This window comes from Rhododendron vialii, chromosome 10a (genome assembly GCF_030253575.1).
Source record: "Rhododendron vialii isolate Sample 1 chromosome 10a, ASM3025357v1".
Classification (NCBI taxonomy): domain Eukaryota; kingdom Viridiplantae; phylum Streptophyta; class Magnoliopsida; order Ericales; family Ericaceae; genus Rhododendron; species Rhododendron vialii.
The window spans coordinates 7,840,096-7,867,500 of NC_080566.1; the positions used below are offsets into that span (position 1 = coordinate 7,840,096).

The 27,405-nt window shown below is 38.9% G+C and overlaps 3 protein-coding genes across 3 annotated transcripts; 2 read left to right on the forward strand and 1 right to left on the reverse strand.

The window, feature by feature from the left end:
- Positions 1–6,973: 6,973 nt before the first annotated feature.
- Positions 6,974–9,169, forward strand: LOC131304625 (small ribosomal subunit protein cS23-like). The gene is made up of 2 exons (XM_058331945.1): positions 6,974–7,302; positions 8,629–9,169. The coding sequence occupies exons 1-2, from the start codon at positions 6,997–6,999 to the stop codon at positions 8,908–8,910; spliced, it is 588 nt and encodes a 195-aa protein (XP_058187928.1). The 5' UTR covers positions 6,974–6,996; the 3' UTR covers positions 8,911–9,169.
- Positions 9,170–11,487: 2,318 nt separating this feature from the next.
- LOC131304626 (uncharacterized) lies at positions 11,488–15,039 on the reverse strand. The gene is made up of 5 exons (XM_058331946.1): positions 14,628–15,039; positions 14,417–14,520; positions 12,978–13,149; positions 12,781–12,903; positions 11,488–12,641 (listed from the first exon to the last, which is right to left on the reverse strand). The coding sequence occupies exons 1-5, from the start codon at positions 14,811–14,813 to the stop codon at positions 11,595–11,597; spliced, it is 1,632 nt and encodes a 543-aa protein (XP_058187929.1). The 5' UTR covers positions 14,814–15,039; the 3' UTR covers positions 11,488–11,594.
- A 5,677-nt stretch (positions 15,040–20,716) lies between these two features.
- Positions 20,717–21,916, forward strand: LOC131304627 (abscisic stress-ripening protein 3-like). Its single transcript, XM_058331947.1, has 2 exons — positions 20,717–20,871; positions 21,542–21,916. The coding sequence occupies exons 1-2, from the start codon at positions 20,734–20,736 to the stop codon at positions 21,740–21,742; spliced, it is 339 nt and encodes a 112-aa protein (XP_058187930.1). The 5' UTR covers positions 20,717–20,733; the 3' UTR covers positions 21,743–21,916.
- The last annotated feature ends 5,489 nt before the right edge of the window (positions 21,917–27,405 follow it).

Consider the following 27,405-nt stretch of genomic DNA (forward strand, 5'->3'; position numbering starts at 1 on the left):
CAGAGACCGGTCTTGAATGCGTAACAGATGATGAAGGTGGTGTTATTGGGTCCAAGAAGACGTTGTGTTTTCGGATCAATAACGAACCGGGTGTGATAGACGAGGAGGGCGAGAGAAGAGGCCACTGGATCATGCATGAGTACTCACTCGGCGATGGTAAGAGTTCTGCTGGGAAAGGAGAATATGTTCTTTGTAGGATAAGAAGAGTCGACAAGGACCCCAAGAAGTCTGTGAGTAAAGCAAAGAATGTCGAGGCTGGTAGTGTTGATGACGACGTTGCTGTCCCGAAACCAGCAAAGCGTGCGTACTCACTCGAGGGTAGTAAGAGTTCTACTGGGAAAGTACTCACTCGAGGGTAGTAAGAGTTCTACTGGGAAAGGAGAATCTGTTCTTTGTAAAAGAAACGACTCAAGGTTCAACAAGAAATCTCTGAGGAAAGCAAAGAATGTATCTGTGAGGAACGCAAAGAATGTTGAGGCTGGTAGTGTTGACGACGACGTTGTAGTCCGTAAACCACCAAAGCGTGCTAGAACAGAGTTTGTGCCGGAACAGAAGTTGGATTGTGACATTGCTGCAGAACTAGAAACAGAAGTTGTTCCGCTTTCAGAGGATCTATTTGTGCAAGAACTGGATAATATGACGGGTGGTGATCCTAATTTAATGTTTGATCTTGAAGAATTCGTGGCACTTTTGGAAGAGGAGAGGCAAGGTAGTTATTCACCAAGGCATTGCAACAGTGCTGCACCAGTTCGATCGGACCATACTACCGCAATATCCAATCCTAACTTTAACATTGCTGCGAAGTATTTTGAAGAACTAGAACCTGTAGTGGAGCAGCAACAAGGGTTTCCGCTTGACTTTGATGCGTTTGGTAATATATCTTCCACTACAGAAGTTGTTCCCTCGGGCCTTGCTTCGGTTCCAGAGATGGCACAGCCACCAAAGAGTTTCGACGATGAATGGAACCAGTACTTGAGTCCCAAGCTTATTGAGTGCTGGGGAGAAAATATTTCAAATACAGAAATCTCAGTGAGTGCGGAGGTTCTTCCTAGGTATCAAGAGAGTAATAGGTTCTTGCCTCCACACTCCGGGTTTGATGCCACAACAGAACCACCATCGCTGATATCTTCTGTTTCCAATAATATGCATGTTCAGTTGGACCCTGAAACCATAGAAGGGCTGAAAAACATGTCGTGGTCACTGGACAGCTTCCCTCATGGGTATGGGGGTGAGATAGATCTGTTGCAGAGCAAGGAATGGAGCTAGCAACATACGTTGTTTAGGACGATATGTTTGTTGTCGTGTGTTTGTCACCAAAGGGGGAAAAAGGAAAAAAAGAAACTGGATCTATAGAATTTAGTTTATTAGTAGGTCATTGAGTTGAGTCCATTCATCCTTCATTTGCAAGTAATCAAAATTTCAATTTTTATCAGTTACGCGATTTTTCTGTGCTTTGGAATGTTGAGCTTCTTCTATTTGCCTAATGGTTTGCTTCTTCTACTCTCCAATGGGTTTGCTCCGTCTTCTTTTTTTGTACGGAATGTAGCTGCGCAATACATACCAAAGGAACAGGAAGGAGTCACCCTATCATTTATTTCTGTTAGGGTAGTTTATGCCTGTAGAATTTTGTTATTTACTCCTATGTAGCAAGTAAAATGATATCTGGTGGCCGGCGATGTGATGAATAGAACAAGTATGTTGAGCTGGCGAAAACAAAGTATGCATAGATGCTGGTACTATATTACCTGAAACAAAGCTTTCCATTTGAAGGAAAGAAATGTAACTGATTGGGGCTGCAATTTTCTTACCGAATTCTCCTAGAAACTGATAATGTGATTTGAAGGTTCGTTGCATTGTTTGGTTTGGTGGAAATCAGCTCTTCATGGGAATTTTTTTTTTTTTTTGAAACTCGGGGCGTCGATGCCATTTTTTTCTCTTGTATTTGCAATCATTGGTGCTGATAATTGTTGCCTTGTTTCCTTTGGATGGTACTATTTTCTTTAGGCAAGTTAGATATCGATATGACGAAAACCAGAAAGGGTAGCAAGTAAGCATCCTTGAAATCCCGGTGAAAAAGGGGAGAATCCTAAAAGAAAAACCAAAAACAAAAACCAACCCATGGCAACAAAAACCACTATCCAACATATGGCAGTCGCAGCCAGGATTCTTGAAGGGTCACCATGTACAGAAACCGAAACCATTACAGTTACAACTTTAACTTACCTTTTTCCTGGGGGGAATGACTGATTGACAACATAAACTTACTTGACAACATAAACTTACTTGACATTACCCATGTTTTTAAACACTAAATAAAGACATGGGATACCCTTACTTGGCATCCTAGACCAAGTGGAAAGTTTTCTATTAAACCAGCCCGAGAAGCTACTGTAAGAAATTTGTACATAGGTTATTCAAATCGTAAGCATGTTATTAATCATAATTTGATCACATACCTGAGTCCATGATCGCGATGAAAGGAGTTCGAAAGAATGAACCGTGGGTGGAGAGGCCTTCTACTCTCTTCTCTTGCCTTTATGTTGCTTTGTCTAATGGGAGACTGCAAAATCATAGAGCGAGAGTAGGGTCCAATCCCTTGTAGTTATAACCTTTACACAAGTCCCAACTCATAAAGGACTGTAATCGCGGATCAAAAAAAAAAAGGACTGTAATCCTCATATAAATATGATATCACTTAAATCGGTCCAAACCAATAAGAAACCGCATACATGAGTCGTACGTGTAAAAGAATACAAAACAAGGTGCACCAAGCCCGATAACCTATAGTTGATCACTAAACAATAGTGGCCTATCTGGTCCACTCTCTTAACCTTTATTGCATTATAACCAATCCAAATTTTCGCAAACATAAATAATAAACTATGCTGTTCAAGATAAATAAAATCTTACTGCTACAAGACACAGTAATCCAATTCAAGATTGGGATGGTGTGGTTTGGTTTGGGAGGCATGTTCCTAGATGGGCTTTGATTCTACGGTTGGCCATCCAGCAGAGGTAAAATACAACTCATAGATTACTGAGATAGGGTATGAATGTGAATGGTATCTATCAGTTGTGTGAAAGGGGAAATGAATCTCACCAACACTTCGTAAGAAAAGAACGGAATTTCTGATGGTTGCTCAAAAAAAGAAAGGATTCAGAAGCATAATCTGTGGGTGCTTGTTGGCTGCTTCTGTTTATCGTTTATGGTGTAAAGGAATCAAACCATTCTTGATCAGAAGGCTGCAACAGAAAAGAATATGTCATCTTTGGTTATTGCTTGTGTTAGGGAGTTCCTAAGATATTTCCGATTGGTGAAAAACTCCCAGAACAGGGATTTGTGGGGAGTTTGGGGGTTACCTGGTATTGTGCTCGAGCCAAGATAATTCTACCGACTCTTCTGATGTTTTGGGAAGCTGCTAGATTTCTTTGTTCTGGTTTAGACTTGTATTCTAGCCTGCTGTGTTGTTATTTTGTGCTATTTGTGTGTATAGTTTGGCTTCATGCTAGGCTTGGCGTGTTTTCCTTGGTTGTATCCTGGATCTTGTTTCCTTAATTTGGGCTTTAATAGAAACTGTACTTGTCAACATAACCCTATGAATAGAAAGTCTAAGGCTTTACTTCAGAAAGAGTCTGCTATTCTGTTGGCCCATAGTAATACAAAGATCTCGGGGGTTCTAGCTCGCACACACTAGCTGTAACAGACCTGTCATTGCACTACTGAATAGCAAACATATCTCTTTACACCCCATACTTGACATACAAATGCTTCCAAATTCCAAACCAAAGATGAGAGCTGACATTCAAAATAGAGATGGCATATTGACATTCAGTTGTGACTTCCCAATTTCAGGGAGTTGCAAAATGGATCACTTTAGCTCATGCAAAACTTGTTAAAACATTAAACTCTCAAGTCACTTTTTTTGATCCTTTTAGTTTTCATGGTTAATGTGGTTGGAAGTTCTGGAATTATCTGGTGCTGCACTGATCAGATACGAGTAGTTTTCAGTCATTACTGATCTCACTTTTCTTTAACCGGCAAACTACTGATCTCACTTACTGTGAACTTCTACTACGCTTATTTGTGAAGGGAAAGTCCCCTAACCATTTTGTCTTTAGAACCCATCCTTCTCCATTTTGTGTTTAATTTCAGCTCGTGGTAAGCACTAGGTGAACGTCTTTTAACTTAAGACAAAAGGATGCAAAGGGATAGAAAGAGTCACTACATCATTTATTTTTTGGAACGTTGGTTAATTTATGCCAACAGAATTTGGTTATATGGATGCTGTCTGAGTATGTGACGAATGGAGTGAGGCTGTTGAGTGGACAAAACACCCTCTTTCATTGATTCTGGTCCAATCATAAACTGCAACAAAAACTTCAGTTTGAAGCAATTATTTAACTGATAAGGGCTGCAATTTTCTTCCTAAATGTCCATGCCTGTTTCAGCTGTTATTTCGGCTCTTGAATTTTCACCATGTGTGATTTCGTATTTTGTGTTTCATTTGGGAAGTCAATATCATCATGGAAAAACCAGAAAGGGGGCCAAGGGAGTATCCTTGAAATTCAAGCCATAGGATAACCCTCGAAACCCAGAAACGAGCAAACATTGGGACAAAAACCAATATCCCAAGGATCACCTCCGGCGAAAATACCTTCCCTACCCCAATTTCTTATGGTAGTGATGGAACCTCCCCAGACAGCGAGCTCTCACCACCAGGCTGCTGGCATTGCTAAATAATAGGATAGAGCGTACAACCCTCCACAAGTTGTGCACCCTTGTGCTATAGAGTCCCCGGTTCCCCGTTTGAGGGATTTGCAAAATGCATCACTTCTGAGTTCTGATCATGGAAAACTTACTAAAAGTAAGCAATATAGCTTCTGCTTTATGACCCTTTTAACCATTGTTAATGTGGTTGGAAGTTCTTGATGTAGCTGCAATAATTAGATGCTAATGGTTTCACTCAATTCTAATCTCACTTAGTGTGAACTTTTAGAACGTTAACTCAAGGAGAAAGTCCCTAACCACTTTGGCTCCCGTCCCTTCTCTTTTTTTTTTTTGTACAAGATGAACGAGAATTTTATTCATCTAAAAGGCAAAAACCCATACATAAGACGAAGCTAAACCCTATGAGGAAGTCCCGTCTTTCAACGAAGAAACTTTGGCTGTCTATCATTTTGGACACCATATCTTGTAAAGCTTTCCCACTAAAAAAACCAACTTCTTGTCAATTCACAAAATCAAATCCAAATTGACATAGAAAAGCTAGCAAATGTTGATTTTGAAAACCTTTCCCAGTAGGATGGTTCTTTTACGGGGCACAGACAGAAGTTCCTTGCCCAAATATGTAGTAGCCCACACTTACATGGCACTGCTATGTTGAGGGTGTGTGCTGGTCACACGTTACGGGGGCCAACCAGGTCCCATTTGATCTAAACTGTTTATTTTTTTCGCCTCATCGAGTACATAGCAATGTTCTGAATACCGTACCAGCCAGGGTACCAGTTTTCCTACTGGTACGGTACGTACCGGTACCGGTCAAATACCGGGTACCGTTTCGGATTTACCGTAACTACAATATATATAATAATTATATATAATTATAATTCAAAAAAATCTCCCATACCATGCAATTCATCATAAAATATACCTATGTGTTTGTCTCTTGTTCCGCATTGCCTAGTTACAAAACTCTTTTACATCTTAAATGACTTTGCACACTAGTGTGCTTGTGAATGAGGACCCAAGAAGAGATCTTGCACGCTCAAGAAAATGGGCCGTGGCCGAAAGCAATTTGAAAAAATTGATTTGGAAACCAATTAATTCGATGCGCACATGGGGGTGCAAATCCGGGATTTGAGCCTCGCAAGCCCACGTTTTTCAAGGATGCCGAATTACATGTGAGAGATGCATCATACCCAGGGGAAAAAAATATTTCTGTTCAGCAAAATACTTACCAGACCGGATTTGGTATTTGGGGGTTAGGGTACCGGTTTTTCTCAAATTCTCGGCCGGTATTTGGGGGTTAGGGTACTGGTTTTCCTTAAATCCGGTACGTACTCAATAAATATTTGATCAGTGAGATTTCAACTTATAGTTTTGTAAAAAAAAATCACCCACAACTGTTTCTTTTTGAAGAAAAAAGAATTTTGAAAATATTGTTACCTATGTCTAGTCGACTTCATTTATGAATTTTTACGAGGACTACACACCCTGGACAAGATGAATAAAATGAACGATTCAGATCAAATAATGAGATTCGGAGTGGGCCCATAACGCGTGCATTGGTGCACATCGCAAACCCTCTACCCGTCTTCTTGTCTTGGTAATAAAAATTGAGAAAGGATAATGGTACATATTTCATATCTGTACCAGCATGTACATATTCCTTTTAGGCCCATTTCAGGTCCCAGTAAAATAATCAAAGCCGTTCATTTTGTTTAAAATACTTTATTTACTGTTCTTACAAAAAATAAACTCAATTCGATATTGGTAAGACATTTACGAAACATCCAATTTTACTTTAGAATTCAAACTTGAATTCTGGGACAAAGTTGAACGTTTCGTAGACTTCCTGACCAATACCGGATTGGGCTTATTTTTGTAAAGACAGTAAAAAAAAAATTTAAACAAAATGAGCGACTCTGATCATTTTTTAGACCAAAAAAGGCATATATCTGTACCAATAGCACCTCTCAAAAAATTGTAAATTTGTAAATCGGTTAGGCCTAGGCCTATCCGCCTATAGGAGAAAATCTTGTTTACAAATGGGTAAACAAATATTTACCAACTTATAAAAAGAAAGTGTTTATAGAGGTCAATTTCAACAGTTCAAAAATATTTTGGACGATTCGGATTAAAGTTAATTTTTTACCAGTAAGAAATACTCATTTTTTACCGGTCAAAAATTAAAAATATATATATTTGTTTATTGTTGAAATGAACGGCTGATATCACTCAACTCTATAAATAAATAAGTTTCTCTCACCGGATAAATGACATTCGATCTCGCTCTCTCTCTCAAGATGCTGCCATTGGCGATGCAACCCAGTAGCTGTTGCTCTTTCCATCCCTCGACACTAACCCCTTGCTTTTCTTCTGCTTCGAAACCCGTTCCCAGAACACCTTTCAACAACTCAATCGCTAAAAAAGGGCCAAATCCCTCTTCGTTTCAGTCTTCAAATCTCAAATTCAATCGCGATTCGAGAAGCAGGAACCCCAGTTCTCTCCCCTCCGCTTCTTCGGCAGCTACGTTCGAATCAATCGCAGAAGAATTGGATCCTACTCAACCTGTATATGAGGTTCTCTCTCTACCTATACACGCACACACATACTCCCTCCGTCCCATAACGCAGAAGAATTGGATCCTACTCAACCTGCTTTGTTTGGTTAACAATTTAGAAAGTTATTTTTAGAGTTCGAGTGGTAATGAGTGGAGAGATAGAAAAAAATATTTATTGAAAACTGTGCCGAGAGGATTAAGTAACTCTCTGAATGTTAAACCAAACGGAGTGTAAAAAATTCAAACTTTTCTCGAACATTAAAAAAGGACTCGCTGATATCTAGTAAAATTTTGAAATTTTTTTTTATGTATTATTTTTACGTCCTCCTTAGGCGGACCTGACAAAGTTATGGGACCTGACAAAGTTATGGGACGGAGGGAGTATATAACTTAAAGATGATAAACGAGCTGAGCAGGTGGTCGATTGAGTTTGGTTTGAGAACTTAACGCTTTCTTTATGAGTTTCTTTATGAGATGAGTGCATCTCGAACGGGCTTTATTCAGGTCGAATACAACCCCAAAGTTGAGTAGCTTGGGTTTTTTTTTTTTCATTACATCCTAAAGCGGAACAAGCCGAACAGTAGATTGTTCAAGCTTGGTTTAAGCTTGGTTTGATACTTTAATGCACTTCAAAAAAAATTCAAACTTGGTTTATTTATTTGATGGAACAAACCATTCTTGAACGTGCTTTTAAAAAGCGAACACGAGTGGCTTGGTTGGTTTAACAGCTCTTGATAAAACATTGCTTGATTGGATCTCTTGTTTTTCCTGTCCAATTTAAACTTTAAGACCCTCTATCTCTATCTATGTGTTCAAATCGTACAACTTTATGTCTAGGTTGAAATAGGGAATTGTGCGGGTTTTTTTTGTGTGTGTGTGTGTGTGTGTGTGTTCTATGAGGTTGGATTAGCCTAGACTTAAATTTCCTTCTTTGGAAGTTGTACCTCAATTTCATCTGTCATAGGTATCTTCAAATGGGCATATGCTAAAATCGCTGCAAGCATATTTACAGCCCTTAGACAGTGAGAAAGAAAAGAAAAGAACGGAGAATCCTTTCACTTATTTGGATGAATAAAAGAGACAAAATGTTGAGAAATGATGGGAAATAAAGAAAAAAGATGATTCGTTATTGGTCCATTTTGTTTCTCACCAAATCTAATTGTTAGAAACCACCATCCTTTGTTTTTTCTGTGTTTTTCACAATCTTTTTATTGTTGAAAATGTAGTGATATTGATAAAGAACCAACAGTCTAACGCACCCTTCTTTCTTTCCAAATGCATGTATGCAATCTATTCAAAGTCCATTTCTTTAATAGATGAGTGTTTGCATTTATTGAAATTGTAGAAGCTTGGAGTAGTTGTGAAGCCAATGCAAAAATCAAGGCTTGTATTGAAGTTCATGTGGATGGAGAAGAACATAGGTCTTGCACTTGACCAAGTGATTCCGGGCCATGGCTCGATTCCTCTGAGTCCCTATTACTTTTGGCCTAGGAAAGATGCTTGGGATGAGCTTAAAATCCTGCTCGAGAGTAAGCCCTGGATATCTCAAAGGCAGACAGTCATTCTTCTTAATCAGGCCACTGATGTCATCAATTTGTGGCAACAAAGCGCCGACGATCACTCGTAAGGTTTCCAACTAGGAAATTTTGTCATATCACTATTTATTGACTTACTAGCAAAATTTAGGCACGTGTTGTTGTAATTTGTTGCATCGATGTTCTCTGACTTGCTTGAATTGCTTGGGTTGATATAACCAGAATACATGATGTACTTATTTAGGAAAGATTCTATGAAACATGAGATCGGTTGGTGTTTGACGAACTATTGTGTATTGTTATCCTTCAGGATTCGATGTTATTTAATATTGACTTATGGTACTCTCTGCATATTTTGTTTAAAGATGATGTTACTTTGGCAAAACTTCCAAGATACATTGCCATCTGTGTCCATCAGTTGCCCCCTCGGCTAACTCCTCCCCAGATATTATCAATTTATCATACTTTTTGCCTGTAAAAAAAATCTGTTTTGTGAGAAAAGTTGGGCCTGTGCATAATGCATTCAGGTTCCGCTCAATATATTCAATCTCAGAGTTTCACCAAAGGAATCACCTCGCATTTGGCTGATTTGGGAGAAAGAGAAATTGTGCTCCAAAGTTAAAAAGAAAATGGTACTTACCAAAAAGACTGAAATTGGGGTACGTTGAAGATTAAGTTTGACTATCAGGAGCAAAGAGAGCAACTTTTGAGCAGGTTTAGAGTCTCTTACATAACCAACTTTTCGTTATGCATTGGCAATTTCCAAAATAACTATTACCCTTTCCCATATTCATGGTGGTGGAATAGTTTTACGAGCAACTTATCACAAATCATATATCCTCTTTTGTGTCTGGATTGAGGAAAAGGAATGAAACTAAAACTAAGAAATCACATGCTTTTTGTTCTAGGGGAATAAAAATTTGTTTCCTCAATGTTAGTCCTCAATTAAGGGTCTAGTCTTCATATGATTATTCTTCAGCCATCTCTACCAACTAAGGTTCTAAATAGTGGCGCCTAGGCGCTCGGCGGCATCGACGCCATGATTACACCCTTCAGCGGCTAGGGAGACTTGGGAGCTAGGTGGCCGTCGAGGCGAGCTTGGCAGCTAGGCGGCTAAGGGCCTTCGTGTTGTGGTATTAGAATAAAAGGGTCTTTGGTGTAATTTTACCAAAGTATATATGTATATACTACTAACTCTGCCTGGTTCGTGCTTAGAGCCTTATCTTTATTTCCCAGCCGGTCCCAAGCCCGGATAAAGGAGGAGGGTTGTGCGTTAGGTAGCTGACAGCTTACACGTAAAAAGCCCGTTAGATCTTTATGACATGAATCTAAATACAATAACGAGACTCAATGGAGGAAAATGATTCATGTAGCCGACCCCAAGTGATTGGGACATAAGGCTTGGTTTGGTTTGGCTTATACATACTACTACTTATACGATTTCCAGTCATTTGCCCTAACCCAGTTGAGTGCCAACTCCAGATGATTTCCAGTCATCAATTTTGCCACGCCGATCGTCGCCGCTCGCTGGTCATCGCGGTCTCTCTCTCTCTCTCTCTCTCTCTCTCTCTCTCTCTCTCTCTCTCTCTCACATCCACGTTTAGACTCTAGAGGTGCTTTGCTGAGGTGCTTTGAAGAGGTGCTTTGCTGAGGTGTTCTCCTGATTGTCTTAAAAATAATTTTAAAAAAACAGTTAAAAAAAACGCTGAATCGCTCGGTGGCGCCTTGTTGGACTTGGCACTTGGCGGTGGGTTGCTGTCCGACTAGCGCTAAGCGCCATTTAGAACACTGCTACCAACCCTCGGCCCTCCGATAATACATCATAATCATGGCCATCTGGGACAAGAAGAGCTCTCAGATGATTATGCTTTCTTGAGAATTCTCATCCCCTGTAGTTTCTACTACATGCTTAGCAGATTAGGATGTTATCAATCTCGTACTTTGCCGGATGGTACCGGAGATTATGTTCTGTAGCGAAAGTAAAACGATACATGAGACAGATAGTTCTGTTTCAGCCAGAGTACCGACCTATTCCAGGCTGTTTCGGCCTTCCGGGTGATGCTTTGGACATTTTACATACACGAGACTTGCCTTTAGACTTTATTTCACGTTTTTATGTTATCTGGGTCTCTGAAACTTGCCTAATCGAGTTGAGAATTTTTCAAGGATTTCATGGATGTTCTGGATTAGACTTGAGTGTGTCAGGTAAACTTGTTGGGTTTGTCATGATCTTAATGTAGTTGCCTATTAGAATCAGTCATGTCAATATAGTTGAAATTGACGTTTCTTAGTCCCTATGGTTTATACATGTGTGCTGAAATATGATGCTAAAATGGTTTGGTCATTGATTTCACATTTTGTGGAAGTTATGTAACGTAAAAAATGTACCCTACTAACAGCTGTAAATCTTTGACGGAATGCTGGTACTACCTGTATGTACCAATGACAAAAGCAGTAAACAATTGAGATTAAGACACTACTATATAGCTCGTTACCCATCTACTATATATTCCACTCTGAAGGGAAAAGCAAAGACTGGGTTTCTAATATGCTGAATATGAGATCTCCCTCTACCTGAATGACCCATTAAGACATCTATGTGACGTTATATGGCAATTTTTTTTACTCTATCTAGGTTTTGAGTTAATCTGTATCAATGCCCAATATGATGAAAAAAAAAAATTGGAAGCTGTTATTCTTATACTTTTATTATCGCATAGATACAAATGAAGAAAGAGAAGCAAGCATGAAATCAATGCTTCGGCTCTCAGAAAAATTATTTAGACAGCTTTTTCGGGGGATACAACAAATGCTTCCCATTTTGCTCGCGCATGTACGAGTCCCTGTGTACTTGTTTACCGAGAGTTGAAGTTGGGCTCCTATCTGTATTTGAATGCCGTGAATGTAGATGCTTTTCGGCATTCAAGTAACGCGTAGTTCCAAACCTAGATGTCCCGTGACTCCCGTCTGCAGAATATTTCATGAGATCAGCTTGAGGGTTTAGTGGTTTCCATTTTAGAGATTGGCCATGAGGTTTGTATCCCTTATCTGAGAAGCTTTCATCTGCAACTGCATCATACCTCATGTTCCTTTGGTATTTGTTCATGGGTAGGTTACACTTCATATTTGAACCCGAATCGTTGTGCTTCAACCATGGTATGCTGTCTCTATTATTCTCAGTATCCTCATCACTTTCGTCGAAAACTATTTCCTCACTCAATGGTGAAGTCTGACCTAGTTTTGCGGTCACTTCTCCATTGTACTGATTATCAATGTCTGTATCCGAACTTGAACTAGAGAATGTTCTTCCTAGTTCTTCTTTCTTGTAGCTCCTTTCCCAGTCTTTGAGCTGTCTTTTTCTTCTATTCTGTGGGGTGTCTTCGTCTTCTGACTTGGGGCAGAAGCTATCAACTGGATGGATCTTGTCAAAACCAAATCCACTATCCGAGGACTTGAGGTTCTCTGAAGCTACATCCTCATAGGTTCCATGTTTAGATTTTGAGGTCCCACCAGAAATATATTCACTTTGTTGTGTATGATTCAAACCATGATGATCATCATGATCTTCATCTCTTGACTCAGATCTACATAGTTCAACGGCAGCTCTTGCAGCTACAGCCGCATAAGCTGCTGATTCAAAAGCGTCTCTGGCTGCATCTGCTACATCTTTATACTTCTTCCTGCCTTTCATTGATTCAGTGAATTTCTCATCCTCTGTGATCGATTCAAGAAAATCAGGTACTTCTACACCAAGTGCAGGATCATTGTTACAAGCTTCAGTAGGCTTAAGCTGTTTTTCTAGTTGATTCATGTCTTGTTCCTCCTGCAATTATCAAAAGATGGTAGCTTTCGGGAATAAGATATTCAAGTGTTTGGTTGACAAATAAGTGCTGATATCGTGCAATAATGATAAAAGCCGCCATCCAACTCATTTATCAGGGTTATAGTTCTTGTTCAGTTACCTCTGCAGTGGTATGATCATCTTCGTAGAGCCGGAGAGTGATCCCATTGTCAGAAGCTATTTGCTTCAGTATGTTTTGTCTGCTTTCCAAGCTTGCTTGTGTTGTTGAAAGCTTCTTTACCATCTAGAGAAACAAGACATAAATATTGCGGAAGTCTTGTCTTCTAAAACTTTGATTCGCAAACTTTATGTCCTTACCTTGAGATTTACTCTACAGTTGTTCCTTAATTCAACAGCACGAGCAACAAATTCTTTTCCATATCTTGAGGTGAAAATTCCTCGAATTTCTTGGAGCTCTGGGAGTTCTCCGCATCTTGAAGCTGCAAAGATCAAGCTCGATACGGCTTCATTTAGCTCCTCTGGACAGTCCCTGTGTAACCACATTAACACTGTACGCTCAAGACTTGAAAAAACTGTGGAAATACGATAGCAGGATAATCTGTTTCACAAATGTAATTTGGTACAATTTGATTTAGCATAGGATTCGGCATCGCTATTTCTATAGTTCTTACCCACACTAAAACTAGAAAGCATTCAAGTCCCTAAAACAAGCCTATTACCGAGAAAAAGAGGATCCATTTGACATAGCTTAGTTCAAAAGAGCCATACCCATCGTTCATCATAGATGAGCAAGAGCAAGTCTTGCTCGATTATGAAACACCAAAGAGGAAAGAGGTTTGGTGATTTTACAAGTGAAGCTAGTATTATAGTCGAGCAAGGGTAGGTGTTGTAGGACTGTTACTGGATTCCATTCTTTATGTGACTTCTTCAAGGGCTATGTTGGATGCACTTAATCTTGGATGGGATACGAATCCGATTACTAGGAATCAAGTATCGAGTTTGCTATGTCACAATTCACATGGATCCGCCATTTTGGGTGAAGTACATGTGTTGACACGACAGGATACGGGTGCAGGTGCGGGATATGTGTTGGACACATGTCAAACGGACACATTCGAACATGCCCAATATGTTTAGGATTTTTTTGCTAATAGTTTTGTTTGTTGGACACACTAAAGATGCAACAGGACGTCACAAAGTGATGTAAAAAAGCTGGGACATGATCTAAATTGTCATAGATGCTTAGATTTTGAACACTTATGTTTGTTTTCTTTACATTTTATACCATCATAATGTTTATATACTACTCCCTCTGTCCCTTTTTAAGTGTCTTGTTTCGTAATTCCAACTTATTAAAAAGACATCATCATTATACATTCCACATCAATTTTTTCTTCCACTTTCCCTACTTACCTATCATCATTACATCTTTACTCACTAATTTTTCAAAATGGAATCTACTTTTAGGGACAAAATAGACAATGCACCAACTTTTACCCACTAACTTTATAAAATTGACACTTATTAGGAGATAGCCCAAAATAGAATACTGGACTTTAAATAAGGGACAGATGGAGTATGATTATTATCTCCTTATTCAATAGAAATGAAGTTTATTTTGTCTTCGTTCGTATCCAAATTGTATCCATGTAATGTAAACTTTTGAAATCTCAACGTATCCCCAATGTATTGTGATGTTTGAGAATGTGATGCGTCGCGTATCTTTCTTTACTGAGTGTAAGATTTTGTATCGGTTAGTAGATGTAAACACATGAAACAGAGAACCGAAAACTAACCTGTTGTTCTGAAAAAGCTGGGCTCCATCTATCAGGAGATGGCAGTAGTTCTCTATCATAACAAACACATCCAGCATACACCGCTCCCTGATCACATGCTCAACCTGCCAAGAAAATCAGTCACTTTTATAGAGAAGAATACATGTATAATATGGATATGTATATATTTACAGATAGAGAAAGGGAGAGGGCTTTTGGGGCATGAATTTACACGGAGGAGGGCACGGTCTTGGTGCCCGAGGTTGAGTAGCTGGACTACATCAGACCGGGCATGAGAACAGCGGACTTGGCGCTGGTTCTTGAGTATGGCAATCCTAGCGATGGTGAGGTTAGCAAGTGTCTTTATCTTGGGAGGTTTTGGGTTTCTTCTGAGCAGAGCATCCAGTTTCTTGCCCATATTTCCTCTGTGTGGGGCTCTGAAACAAACAGCTCAAGAAACTCTTGAAGAAACTCCCAAGAACAAGCAAGTTGATGGCTTGAAAAGTTTTTATGGGAAATGTGAGACACAGCTGGTTTTGGGTGACTTTTCATCTTTGAAAGAAGCTTCTGCAGGACTGTTTTGTCAATTAAAGGACAAATGTTTGATTATGTTGGCCTCACGGTCAAGACCTAGATTTAAGAGTTTGCTCTCTCTTACGTCCCGAGTTTAAAACCTCTTTGGTGTTATCAACTTTTCTGCAGCGAGTTCATACAAGGTTTTGCACTGGCTTTGAATGGGCCTTCTGCTAATGAACGGTGGAATTGGTCTTTTTTTAGATTAGTTGAAGTGCACGTAAAGTGATCCGGACGCCCTGAGTTATAATGAAAAGAAAAGGACCAATGTTGATTTTGTTATCGGTCAATTCATTTACTATGATTGCATATTCTTCTTTTCTTTTTCCTCCTTAAATAACAATAGGAGTATTTTTTTTTTCCATAATTAAACTCGATTTATATATATATATATATATATATATATTATATATATATATATATATATACGGGGCTGTTCCAGAGACACTTAAAAAAACCCTTAAAAAAACACTTCATAGTTTCCGATCGAATTTTGATGATCCGAGCCACTCAATGTGATCAGAACGTGATTTTAAGGATGCCTGCGAGAAATCAGCATAAAAAAAAAAAAAGACCGGGAAGGGCTTATCCGAACAGTTTTTTATTGAACTTTATTGAACGGTCCAATAAAAAACTGCTCAAATCAAGCCCTTCCCGGTTAGTTTTTTTGCCAGTTTCTTGCGGGCACCCTTAAAATCACGTTCTGAACACATTGAGCGGCTCGGATCATCAAAATTTGATCGGGAACTATGAGATTAAGATTTGGAGTGTTTTTTTAAGGGTTTTTTTAAATGTCTCCGGAACCGCCCCGTATATATATATATATATATATATATATATATATATATATACGGGGCGGTTCCGGGGACACCTAAAAAAACACCCCATAGCTCCTGATCAAATTTTGATGATCCGAGCCGCTCAATGTGATCAGAACGTGATTTTAAGGGTACCCGCAAGAAATCAGCAAAAAAAATGACCGGGAAGCGCTTGATCCGAACAGTTTCGAACGGTTTTTTATTGAACGGTTCAAATAAAAACTGCTTAAATCAAACCTTTCCCGGTCATTTTTTTTGCTAATTTTTCGCGGGCACCCTTAAAATCACATTCTGCACACATTGAACGGTTCGGATCATAAAAATTTGATCGGGAACTATGAGAATGAAATTATGGGTGTTTTTTTGGGTGTTTTTTTAGGGTGTCCATTGAACCGTTCCGATATATATATATATATATATATATATATATATATATAACAAGAAGAAAAACATTATACAATATAAAAGCGGACATTACCGGTCTAAAAGTACAAAAAATAACAAACAAAACAAAAAAGAAAAACCGCCTGGAGGCAAGACACCGGAGTCAAACCGTCGATCACACTCGTGAAGGGGGGTTGGAGTGGCCAAGTATGGATACAGAGCAAACTCTCTTGGATGGATCCACCGCACCAATTTGAGCTCGTTCTCGCCGCAAATTGAAGGCTCCGTAGGCTGAAGGCTGGAGTCGCTACAGACGCCACCACTGTTAAAGTAGGAGTAACAATATTGTATTGGACTACTTTCATAAATTTGAAAGAAAGGGCTTTAGAGTTTGAGTTGGTCCACAACGTTTATCAACTATGGCGGCTTTGTTCTTTCTAGAGGATTCCCAGAAACTTTACCTTTTTTCCAGTCCTGTGCCTCGAGCCATTGAAACAATCTCACGCCATTCATTTTTCTTGCCAGCGCCGTAATTCGGCATATCTTTTGGCATTGTCTTTTCTCCCACTTCATCCCAAGACATTTGATTTGCATTGAAAGATAGATGAGTTTAATTGAATAATCTGAATTTGAGATTGTTCTGTAATGACACCGAATTGGTCAAAACATTGCTCTCTCTTTTTTTACAATATAGCAAGCCTATAAATGATTTTCACAATATCATTTTGGCATCAACAAATAGACTTGCTCTTATGAGATATTCAACGCTATCTCAGAGTAAGATATGGAGTAGTAACATTTTCACGTGATACTCCAAACCAATCCAGCGGCAACAACGATCACTTTTGTTGTGTTGCAATGATTCATCGGCTAGTACTAGTACCACACAGATGCTGCCACATGGTACTCCGGGGATTAGACGAGCAGTACGTATAATACATCATGAATGCATGTGGCCGCCATAGCCATGGTTTGCTCACGACATAAACGCATAGACATTTTAGAGTCCATTAGATTAATTCTCTGATCCTTGGAAGTCTTGCCTTCTGGAGGGACGAACATCAGGTGATTCAGATCTAGGCAACACGCTAAGCAGAAGTAGGGCCCTCTAGAGTCGTTTGTTGTTTAAGCATGACTTTTTTATCTTTCTCAAATAAGACGGCCAAAAAAAAAAGCCTAGGTCTGTTCAAATTTTTCATCAAGTACATGGCCTCTTTTGGATTTTATGATATAATTCCATTTCCGTATGAAAATAACACTTCATTAATGCTTTGGGAACCGACGTAAAATCGGATTGGGAGATACTGCCAAGCAGGGGTGTTTGGCAGCGGTACCGAGCGGCCGATCCAGCCATTCATCTCGGGAATCGATGGCTTGAATTTTGACCAAGTAATGGACGGTTCAACTATGTATGCGTTCAGATTCAATCCGAACCGTCCGTTGCAAGATGAATGGCCGGATGCCCCCTCGGCACCCGCTTGGTAAGGGTGATTGGCGGCATCCTGGGTCAAATGACACTTTAAAAAGGGGGGAGAAAAGATGTGAAGAACTATTTTTATTAGCTAATCTCAATGTGTCCATTATGCCTCCTAGAATTCACTCACCAACATCAAGTACATGGCCCACAAACATACAAATACCCACATCCAAACCCATGCATGCAACTCCATCTCTCACCTATTTCACCCGGTACTCTCTTCTGCCATCTCTCTCGTGGCGACCAACTTAAGATATGACAATTGAATAACGATTTTTACGTGATGAGTATCAAAGCTTGGTTTCTGCATCACCGGCCGTATCCATCTTTCTTTCCGAAGAGCGCTTGCGTAGATCTACTAGACTACGTAGCCTTTGGGACCTTCTTCAATCGTCAGCACATCTTCATCGTATAAATTTCTATCTGAACCAAATTAAAAAGGTTTCTAAGCTGCAAAACTCCAGAATTATCTTGTAGTGAATTGAATTGTGCTTTGATTCTTTTTAAATACAACCCCCAAGTAGTGAATCCCTAATTAAGAGATAGAGCAGGCTAGGTGCTAACCAAAAACTAGTTTTTCGTTATTTAGTTGTGATTTTATGATTATTGAGTTAATTAAAAGTAGGCGAAGTAGGTAATATTGGATTTATTTTTGATGTTCTCATGTGCTTTTGTAAGGTTAGTTGAAGGATCTCCATGTCCAACCAAACTCTGTACAAGTACAACAGTACAAGCATCGGTCTTTTCTTTTCGGACTTCGGGTTGTGCTGCGCACTTCAGTGCACAACACCGTGCTGCGCATTTCTGAGCCGTCGGATCTCATCTTGGCAACCCACGATCGAGAACTGTTCATTGCTGAGATGGGATCCGAACTGTTTAATGCACGATCCGACGGCTCAAAAGTGCGCACCACAGTGCTGCGCACACTACAAAACATCATCTCCAATTCTTTCTTTTCACTAGTCTTTTGTTGAGGGTTGTTGGAGCATCATTTTCGCAACTTGACTTGTCAAAATATCGCCAAAAAAAAAAAGACTCATGTAATTAGGCAATTATACATGCCCAGTATCTTCTCATTTTTTTATCGAAAAAAATAATATTTTATTAAAAGAATAGGGGAGGATTCCAACCAAAGGTTGTAAAATATGACCAAATTAGAACAAAGTCCAAACACACATAAGAGACAAAACTCTAAACACCTATGGACCTAAAAACCAGATCTTACAATAAGCACAAAAAAGGAAACCCAACCCACCAAGGTGGGCTAAACCCAAACCAAGAAACCCAAAACAGAGCCATAACCCTTTCAAGACAAATCTAGCCTTGTTTCACCGTTACTGACGGCCACCATCAAACAGCTACAACCAAAGCAAACATCAAACAACCTCCACTGCACCACCAAGCCGCAACTGGCCACGTGCCCCAAGTATCTCTTACCTTAGTGTTGGTTAAATTTTTCCTGCGAAAAACATCATACCCATAATTGATACTAATTCTTTCTTATTTTTAGTGATTTTTTTTTGGGTCAAACGGAATTTTTATTTTTATTTTTAGTGATTTGGTTTCATGACTCATGTAGTACTCCAGTATATGTAAGAAAAAATGATTAGATAATATCTATCATGCCTCGTACCAGAGTTTAGGTGGGCCAATAGCCCATAAGATAAGAAATACAAAAATGATAGAGGTACAGAAAATTGGGGACCGAATCCGGACCGACGGCCGCCGGCGAGCCATCTCCGGCCACCGGACGGCCGATCCGAGCCGTCCAAAAATTCTAAAAAAAAAAACCGAGGGGCCTTGCGCGGGAATCAACGTCATCCGAGGTGTGTAGGGTGCTTGATCGGAGCACCCCTTTTCGTGTGTATATGTATAATCGGCCGTCCGGTGGCCGGAGATGGCTCGCCGGCGGCCGTCGGTCCGGATTCGGTCCCCAATTTTCTGTACCTGTAGCAGCACTCACAAAATATGGGGATTAGACATCTCTCTAAATTAGTTTAATAACTAATTAAAGTACCATATAATAAAGGTTGACGTGGCTTAATTCGGTTTGATTTTCAACACAGTTGGATGATTCGAACGTTTCATCTTGATCTAGAGCCAATTGAGAAGATTATCTTGAAAATAAATATCAATATGATATATTGGTGTACCCAGGGACGGATTCAGAAGTGTCGTTTAAGGGGGCACTTTATTAATCATAGGGGCGAAATTTTATTTTTCTAGTTAACCACAATAAGATCGTTATATAATTAAGGCATGCAATACAAACTACAAAAATATATAACATATACTGTCACTTAAATTATGTAAAAATAAGCACAAAATCTCAAAAAAAATTTGAGAGTATGTTTTACATGAACATTAACAAGTTTCAGAATGATCGATATAGTTTTATTAATGATATTATTTTAAAATATTGCTCTTAGACGGTTAAAAATAAGTACAATTAAGAAAGAATCGATCCAAGTAGACAAATAGTTCAAAAATCAACAATATACAAAAATATACGAAAATATATTTTAGTTTATGTGTAGTAGCACACTTAATTTTCGAGATATATGCACTTGTTTATGTGTAGTAGCACACTTAATTTCATAATTATGCAAAATATACGAAAATATAACAAAATTATTTTAGTTTCGAGCAGGGGCACGTGTCCCCCCTTTCCCTCCATCCTTGGGTGTACCCACAATCTAGTTACATTTGTCTGGACGGTCAGTATAAATGATTTTTAAAAATCATCATCTACTTAGTTTACGAAAATAAATGTGGTCCGATATGATATTGTTAATATCTAATGACTGATGCTCCACGCGACCCTAAAATAGTAGGAGTGTTTTGGATGATTATCTGAGAAAACCCTAAAATCTGCCACATGTACCGTACATAAAATTCAACAGTTGAACATTAGAGAAGCAAATTAAAATAGTACTAGTATCATTTTTCCTTGTATAGAAAGTAGATAAAGAGCCGGCCGAAATATCACAAAGATCTTGACCGTCCATCTCGCCATTATGTGATCCACGATACTGTATGATCTGGACTGTTACCAAACAGTTATAAATAACACCCATCTTCTTCACATGTCATTAACATCTCATACACAGTACCCGCTTTTCCATATAATCCACTTTACCACTAAAATGGCGGATGAGAGGAAGCACAAGCATCATGCCCACCTTGGTGAGCTTGGTGCCGCCGCAGCCGGAGGCTATGCCTTGGTAATTAGTCTTCTACCGGTACTTGTTGTATATGCGTACACATATTTACATGTAATACATATACGTACACAAGTATATATGCCCATGTTAGAATTTCCCGCCTAATATAGATTGTAGAGTACATCATCATACGGTTCGGTATGTTGTGATCGAAGGAGATATTAAGAAACAAAGAATTTCATAAATTTCAGGGGCCTAGCTCAAGGCCGGCGCTGCATATTGACCATCAAATTTCACAACTCCACCAGAACACAATTTATGCAATTTTTTCGTAGGATTACATGTGTTTAAATATTCACAATGCGGTTCTTTTTGAATTTGGTGTACAAATTAACCTGAACTTTAATTAGAATGATATATATGAGCTGTGTCATCCTTGTGGTTAAAAAGCATCCTGTGATGTTTTGGTTGGCTCCTTGCTTTCCTTTGGTTTGGTTCTCGGGTGGCGTTCACTGGTGTGCCCGTGATCCGTTAAATTTTTGTAATTTTTTTCAAAGATTTATAATAAAAAAAATTGCTGATAAAAAAAAAAAAAGCATCTTGATGAGTTCTTTGTTATCATAAAATACTTGATTTTCAGAAAACTTACCAATTATATGGTAGATCAATTTCAATGTAGACGTGTATGTTTCTGGTTGACAAGTGTATCACGAAGTGAAAAATTATGCAGCATGAGAAGCACGAGAAAAAGAAAGACCGAGAGCATGCTCACAAGCACAAGATAGAGGAAGGAATTGGAGCCGCGGTTGGACTTGGAGCAGGCGGCTATGGCTTCCACGAGCACCATGAGAAGAAAGAGGATAAGAAAGAGGCTAAGGAAGCGAAGAAAGAGGCCAAGTCCCATGAAAAGAAGCACCACAATCTCTTTTAAATTGTAGTTAATTAGCTCTATGTCTATGTTCATATGTTTACTTATTTTGCTTGGGATTTATGATGCTGCTACATGAGTGCAGTGAGATTAACTACTACCCTAAATAATGACTTGTGTGTGAGTTTTTGTTTGCAATTATCGAATGTATTTTTCCATATATAATTTTCTCGATGCATAAGCATAAGAACTCTTTCATTTAGGGTGCGGCACCTCTATGTGTGCCATTGAAAACTAGTATGTGTAAGAGAGGTTATCTGGTTCTGTTGCCAACTAATATTGACAATAATATTGTTTGAGATTTTCATGAGTAGTTGTTCAATAGTCCGGGAGTATCGCCACGTGATACTCCAAACCACTTTACTACCATACGTTCACGTGGGATCCATATATTTAGCGGTAGACTTCACAGTAGTGTGTGGTTGTAAGTTGGTCCAGAGTACCATGTGGCAGTACTTCTAGACTATTGTATAATTTCACAATTTTCATAGAGTGTTCAACTCTCTTTCTTTCTTTTTTATCGGCAACAAAAAAAAAATTATTATTAGAAAACTCGATAAATAATAATCCGTACATCGAGAAGGAGAACTCGCTGCAGGGAGACCTTGAAGCATATTAGTGTTCAACTCTCTTGCGATTATTTGCTAACTAAAAATTGTTTTTCGTTATTTAGCTAGTTTGATTTGAGGGGTTATATGATAATTATTTAATAAAACAATGACAAAGTTGGTAACAATGGTTTTTTTTTTTTTTTTTAACCGAGGAACAGCTCTACGTACGGTTGAATCACAATTGGACTCGACTGCGCAACCCAAACCTCAGGGGGAACTAGTGCAACCACACCAGTCACAGCCCTCCACTAACTATCAGGGTACTCACCCGGTGGAGAATCGAATCCCTAACCAAGGTGAGTTCTCCCACAGTCATTCATTCGCCTTTACCAATGGAGCAACCCGCGTGTGTTTTGGTTTTTATGTTGCCATGTGCTTTTGTAATTAGGTTAATTGACGGTCTCTTAAATAAAGCATGTCCAACCAAACTCTAATAAAAGCATCGGTCTTTTCTTTTCATACAGTCTTGTTTATATTTTTATACTTTCTATCTTTCTCCTATTTCTTTCTCGAAAATTCACGTACCCTAATTATAAGATTAACAGAAATGCGCTCAAGATAGTCCGGATATCAACAACAAAAAAATAACAGTAATAAATGTGCTCATCTGCGGCCATGTCCGAGTCACCAAAATTAGCTTGACACCTTAGTAAACAGAGGTTACAATAAATTATAAATCAAAATTCATAAAAAAAAGTAACCTGCTGAGATTGCACTGGTTGTAAAGGTGTAGCCTTACGTGTAGCAGGTCCTCCCCTTGTCTCCAATTGAGACTCCAAATGCTCCATCGTTGTTTGCAGGGATTGAGTGGTAGCGGCTTGTGTTTGAATAGTAGCCCCCATTTGTGTCCCCATCATCTCCTTCATTTGTGTTTCGAATTGCACCCGATATAGCTGGAATTTCTCTCGTAGTTGTGCTTGAAATGTATGGGTCTGCTTTCTGTTTTCGGTTAAAAACAAAAACAAAAAAAAAATGTGACAAATATTGTCGTGATAGTTGTTGACTTATGCATTCATGCTTATCATTCTTTACCTATCTCCAATCTTCCATGATAGGTTTGTATGTGTTCTATCATATAGCCATCACCTGTATGTCAGATCATCATTCCATCATTAGCTTTCTACAACTAGTTATGGTTTCCTTGTTTCAAGTTACAATCACTGCCATATTAACAAAATTTTATCCTTCAAACCATTTTTCTATTTCCACAAGTGAACGCTTCTTTTCCACCCTCAGCTCTCCCTTCTCCCACACAACAAAAAGGTTTTGTAGCACGGCTCATCTATCGCACCTTCCCAAATCTCTCTTCTCTAATTGTCATCCTACTCTTGAGGATTTAATGAGAGAAGACAGTAGTACCTCTCAAGAATGTAGCCTCTACCTATGTCAACTCACGAAAGGAGAAACATCCATGAAAATGGCAAAAAGCCCCAATTAGCAATGAGTATGTGATGACCTTTAGCATCGGCACGCCGCCGCAATATACATATGCAGTACCAAACACATGAAGTATTCTAACCTGGACACAATGCAACCCTTGCAAAAAAATGCTATAACCAACATATCCCACGTTACGATAGCAGGAATTCAAGGAGCTAGAAAGAGGTACTTTGTGTACATTTTGACTACTACTCACAACCTTTCTTAAACTGCAGACCGGATGGAGTATATTCCAATATTTTGTACTATTTGGATGCATTTTTCTCAGATGGAATAATCGCTACATAAACTTTTAGCTTTGAAGGTAGTGATTTACGAGAAGTATAACCTTAGAAGATATGTACTTTGGGATATATACTTTGGCTATAACAGGAAGTACACTTTGGGTATTTGGGATATAAGTGTTGTACTTTAAGAAAGGTCGTGAGTAGCAATCAAAATGTGCACAAAGTATCCTTTTCTAGCTCCTTGAATTCCTGCTATTGTAACGTGGGATTTTTTAGTTGCGACATTTTTTTGTCAGGGTTGTATTGTGTCCAAGTTAGACTACTTCCTGTATCTGGTCTGCATATGTTGTTGCGACGGCGTGCCGATGCTAAATTTCATCGCATACTGGTTGCTAGTTGGGGCTTTTGCAATTTTCGTGGATGTTTTCCTTTCATGAGTTGACATAGGTAGAGGCTACATTCTTGAGAGGTACGAATGTAAATCTTCCCTCCTTAAATCTTAAGGAGTAGCATGACATTTATAGAAGGTAGATTCGGGGGAAGTGCGATGGATAAGCCGTGCAACCAAACCATTTTATTGCGTGGGAGAAGGGAGAGTTCAGGGTGGAAAACAAGTGTTCACCAATGAAAATAGAAAAATGGTTTCAAGAATAAAAATTCGTGAGAACAACATCATTACGGTAGTGATTGTAACTTGCAAAAGGGAACTTAAGCCATAACTAATTGTAGATAGCTAATGATGAAATGTTGATTTGACACACAGGTGATGACTATAAAATTAAAAGTACACAAATCTATCATAGAAGATTGGAGATAGGTAAAGAACAATAAACATGAATGCATTAGTCAACAACTATCATGACTGTATTTGTCACATTTTTTTTGTTTATGTTTTTAACCAAAAATTTGGTTGACCATGATCTTTTCGTTGCATTTTCAACTTTTGTGAGCTATAATATGTACCTGCCATATTACTAGATTTATGTCACGTAAGGTTGAAACTTGACATTAGGGAATGGATGATAAGCATGAAATGAATATACCCTTTAGATGTGATCTGGGCTAGGCTCATTGGGCATTGTCTTTGTTGGCTTCTTGCTAACAATGGCTTGTTTTGTAATCTTTTTGCATCAATAAAATTTTTTTAAAAAATGAAATGAATATACCACAGCTATTTTTTTTATCAGCAAAAGTTATCTTTTATTAGGGATAAGGGAAAGGATTCTAATCAAAAGTTTAAAAATATAGCCAAAACAACACCTGAAGGCCTAAAAGTGTACAAATCTAACAATGAAGCTCAGCCCAAAGAAACTCAAAACCTAGCCCAAAGAAGACGTCCCTGCCCTCCTGAAACAGACAGAAACAACCTCCGTCGCCAAACAGCCACCACCGAACTCTTCCAAGCCACCACTGGCCACCCCTTAAGAGATGCCTCCCCGAACCCAAACATACCAAAACTGTCGCGGATGCAACCCTTAAATTAAGCAAGTATTGGGCTATCCAACAACAACCACCGCAGGACCCACGCCAACCACAGCAAACAACCCGTTGAAACCCATGCCGATAGGCATGATCGGAAAACCCAACAAAAAACCGACGGGGCTTCCACGGTTGAATTGTGGCCGTGAACGGAAAAAACTACCGACGCGGGTAGGGGGTCGAAAAAAAGAAGAGGGGAAAAGGAGAAGACAAGGAATCGAAGACCATACCAGAGCCCATCTCGTCGGACAGCCGAAACTCCTTATGCGTAGCCGCCGTGAAGCACTGTGTATCGGCTCCCAAAAACGGCCAGAGGCAAACGGCCTCTGAGGTCCATGCACTCTAGCAGCGCCACCGGAAGCCGCCTTCGCCACCATCTCAGTGCTGCCATTGCCGATCGTTTTGAGAATGGGAAAAAGAAGAACTAAAAAGAAGGCGAGAGGGGGAAGAAATGGGAGAAACCGGAGGAGAGAGGGATGGAGGAGGAGAGGAGAGAGTCAGACAGAGAGAGGAAAGGGAGGAAGAGCGTACGGGGGGAACAAGGTTCATATTCTTCTTTGTTTCCAATCATTTTTACTTCTCGTTTCCTAACTTTTTAACTTCTCCTACAAAAATCGTAAAATAACTATTTTATTCCTTCAAATGCATATTCTCTTCTAACAATTAATTGTTCCTTTCTGTATTTTGCCTTTATTACTAAACCATACGTAAATGCAATATTAGTACTTTCAGTCCTTGATAAATTTAGACCAGAATAATCATATAAGAGACCGGGCACACGCGATGCATATGCAAATTGAATTTTCGCATGCCTTTTTAAAATTTGATCAACCGATAAGTGAAATTATTGTGCATATTTTTTTAATAATTCGACTTTCACGCATACATTGTACACACATTCTGTGTGCTATTTCGTCAATTTGGGACTTAGGCCTCGTTCCACTTTTTCAAATAAGTACTTAAAAAATAATGACTTATTTTCAAGCTTAAAAATAATGGGCTTACAAAAATAATTTTTTTTGTAAGGTCAAACAAGATTCATATTGCATATTATTTTTATTTCAGTAAGCCTATTATTTTTATGCTTAAAAATTGCAAATAAGTACTTATTTTTTTAAGAGAATAAACTGGAACAATCCCTTAAACCAACGGCCGAATTTCTGTTTTTTAAGTTGGAGTTGAAACAAATTAAATGGAGAGAGGAAACCCAAAATGTAGGTAAGAACTAAGAAGTATACCTTTTTTCCCCGGTTTTTGTATGGACCCTGAATGAAGGCAGATTTTTTCCGGAACACTGAGCATCGAAAAGGGTTTATTTTCACCTATCTTTGAGAGAGGAATTGAAATATTTAAAGGGAAATTAATGTGAAGGAGGAAGATGATCATGTCAATGGGCGTTGGAACTTGGGTTGGTAGTTGGTAGATCATGAAAAGAATGGATGGAGGAATTGCGGTCGTTCTGTCATGGAGAAATGCAAAATGTGAGCCGGCCTCGAATGGAGTTCAGCCAAATGGAATTTGAGTGGTTCTCTCCCTTTATAAGATAGAATAGAAAAAACGCACACGAGTTTGCTTTCTCATTAAAGTGAGGGTGACTTTTTGGGTGACATTAAACAATGAGGGATTTGCCTACTCAATGGATGATGTCATGTTTAGATGATTTCTTATCAACTTGCGGGCGAAGATGCATATGATTGTCGCGGGTAAGGTGACAACATAGTTAAGATGTTATCTTTGCGCTGTGATGCTTTTACTCATAGCCCTCTACCTGCATTCTACTTTCTCTTTTTTATTAATAAAATTCTTTTTTGTCGTTCAAAAAAAAAAAGAATAAAACGGTGGACTATTAACTTGGAACAGAGAGAGCAGGAATATTTACTTTTGATTTGACTGGTTATAGGATTATTTA

Bases quoted from the DNA above. Each gene is read 5' to 3' on its own strand.
- LOC131304625 (XM_058331945.1), top strand. From the start codon at position 6,997: ATGACATTCGATCTCGCTCTCTCTCTCAAGATGCTGCCATTGGCGATG. The intron at 7,303-8,628 runs GTTCTCTCTCTA...TTGAAATTGTAG, and splicing joins CTACTCAACCTGTATATGAG to AAGCTTGGAGTAGTTGTGAA.
- LOC131304626 (XM_058331946.1), bottom strand. From the start codon at position 14,813: ATGGGCAAGAAACTGGATGCTCTGCTCAGAAGAAACCCAAAACCTCCC. The intron at 12,904-12,977 runs GTAAGGACATAA...TTGTTTCTCTAG, and splicing joins ACTGTAGAGTAAATCTCAAG to ATGGTAAAGAAGCTTTCAAC. The intron at 12,642-12,780 runs GTAACTGAACAA...TGATAATTGCAG, and splicing joins ATGATCATACCACTGCAGAG to GAGGAACAAGACATGAATCA.
- LOC131304627 (XM_058331947.1), top strand. From the start codon at position 20,734: ATGTCATTAACATCTCATACACAGTACCCGCTTTTCCATATAATCCAC. The intron at 20,872-21,541 runs GTAATTAGTCTT...AAAATTATGCAG, and splicing joins CAGCCGGAGGCTATGCCTTG to CATGAGAAGCACGAGAAAAA.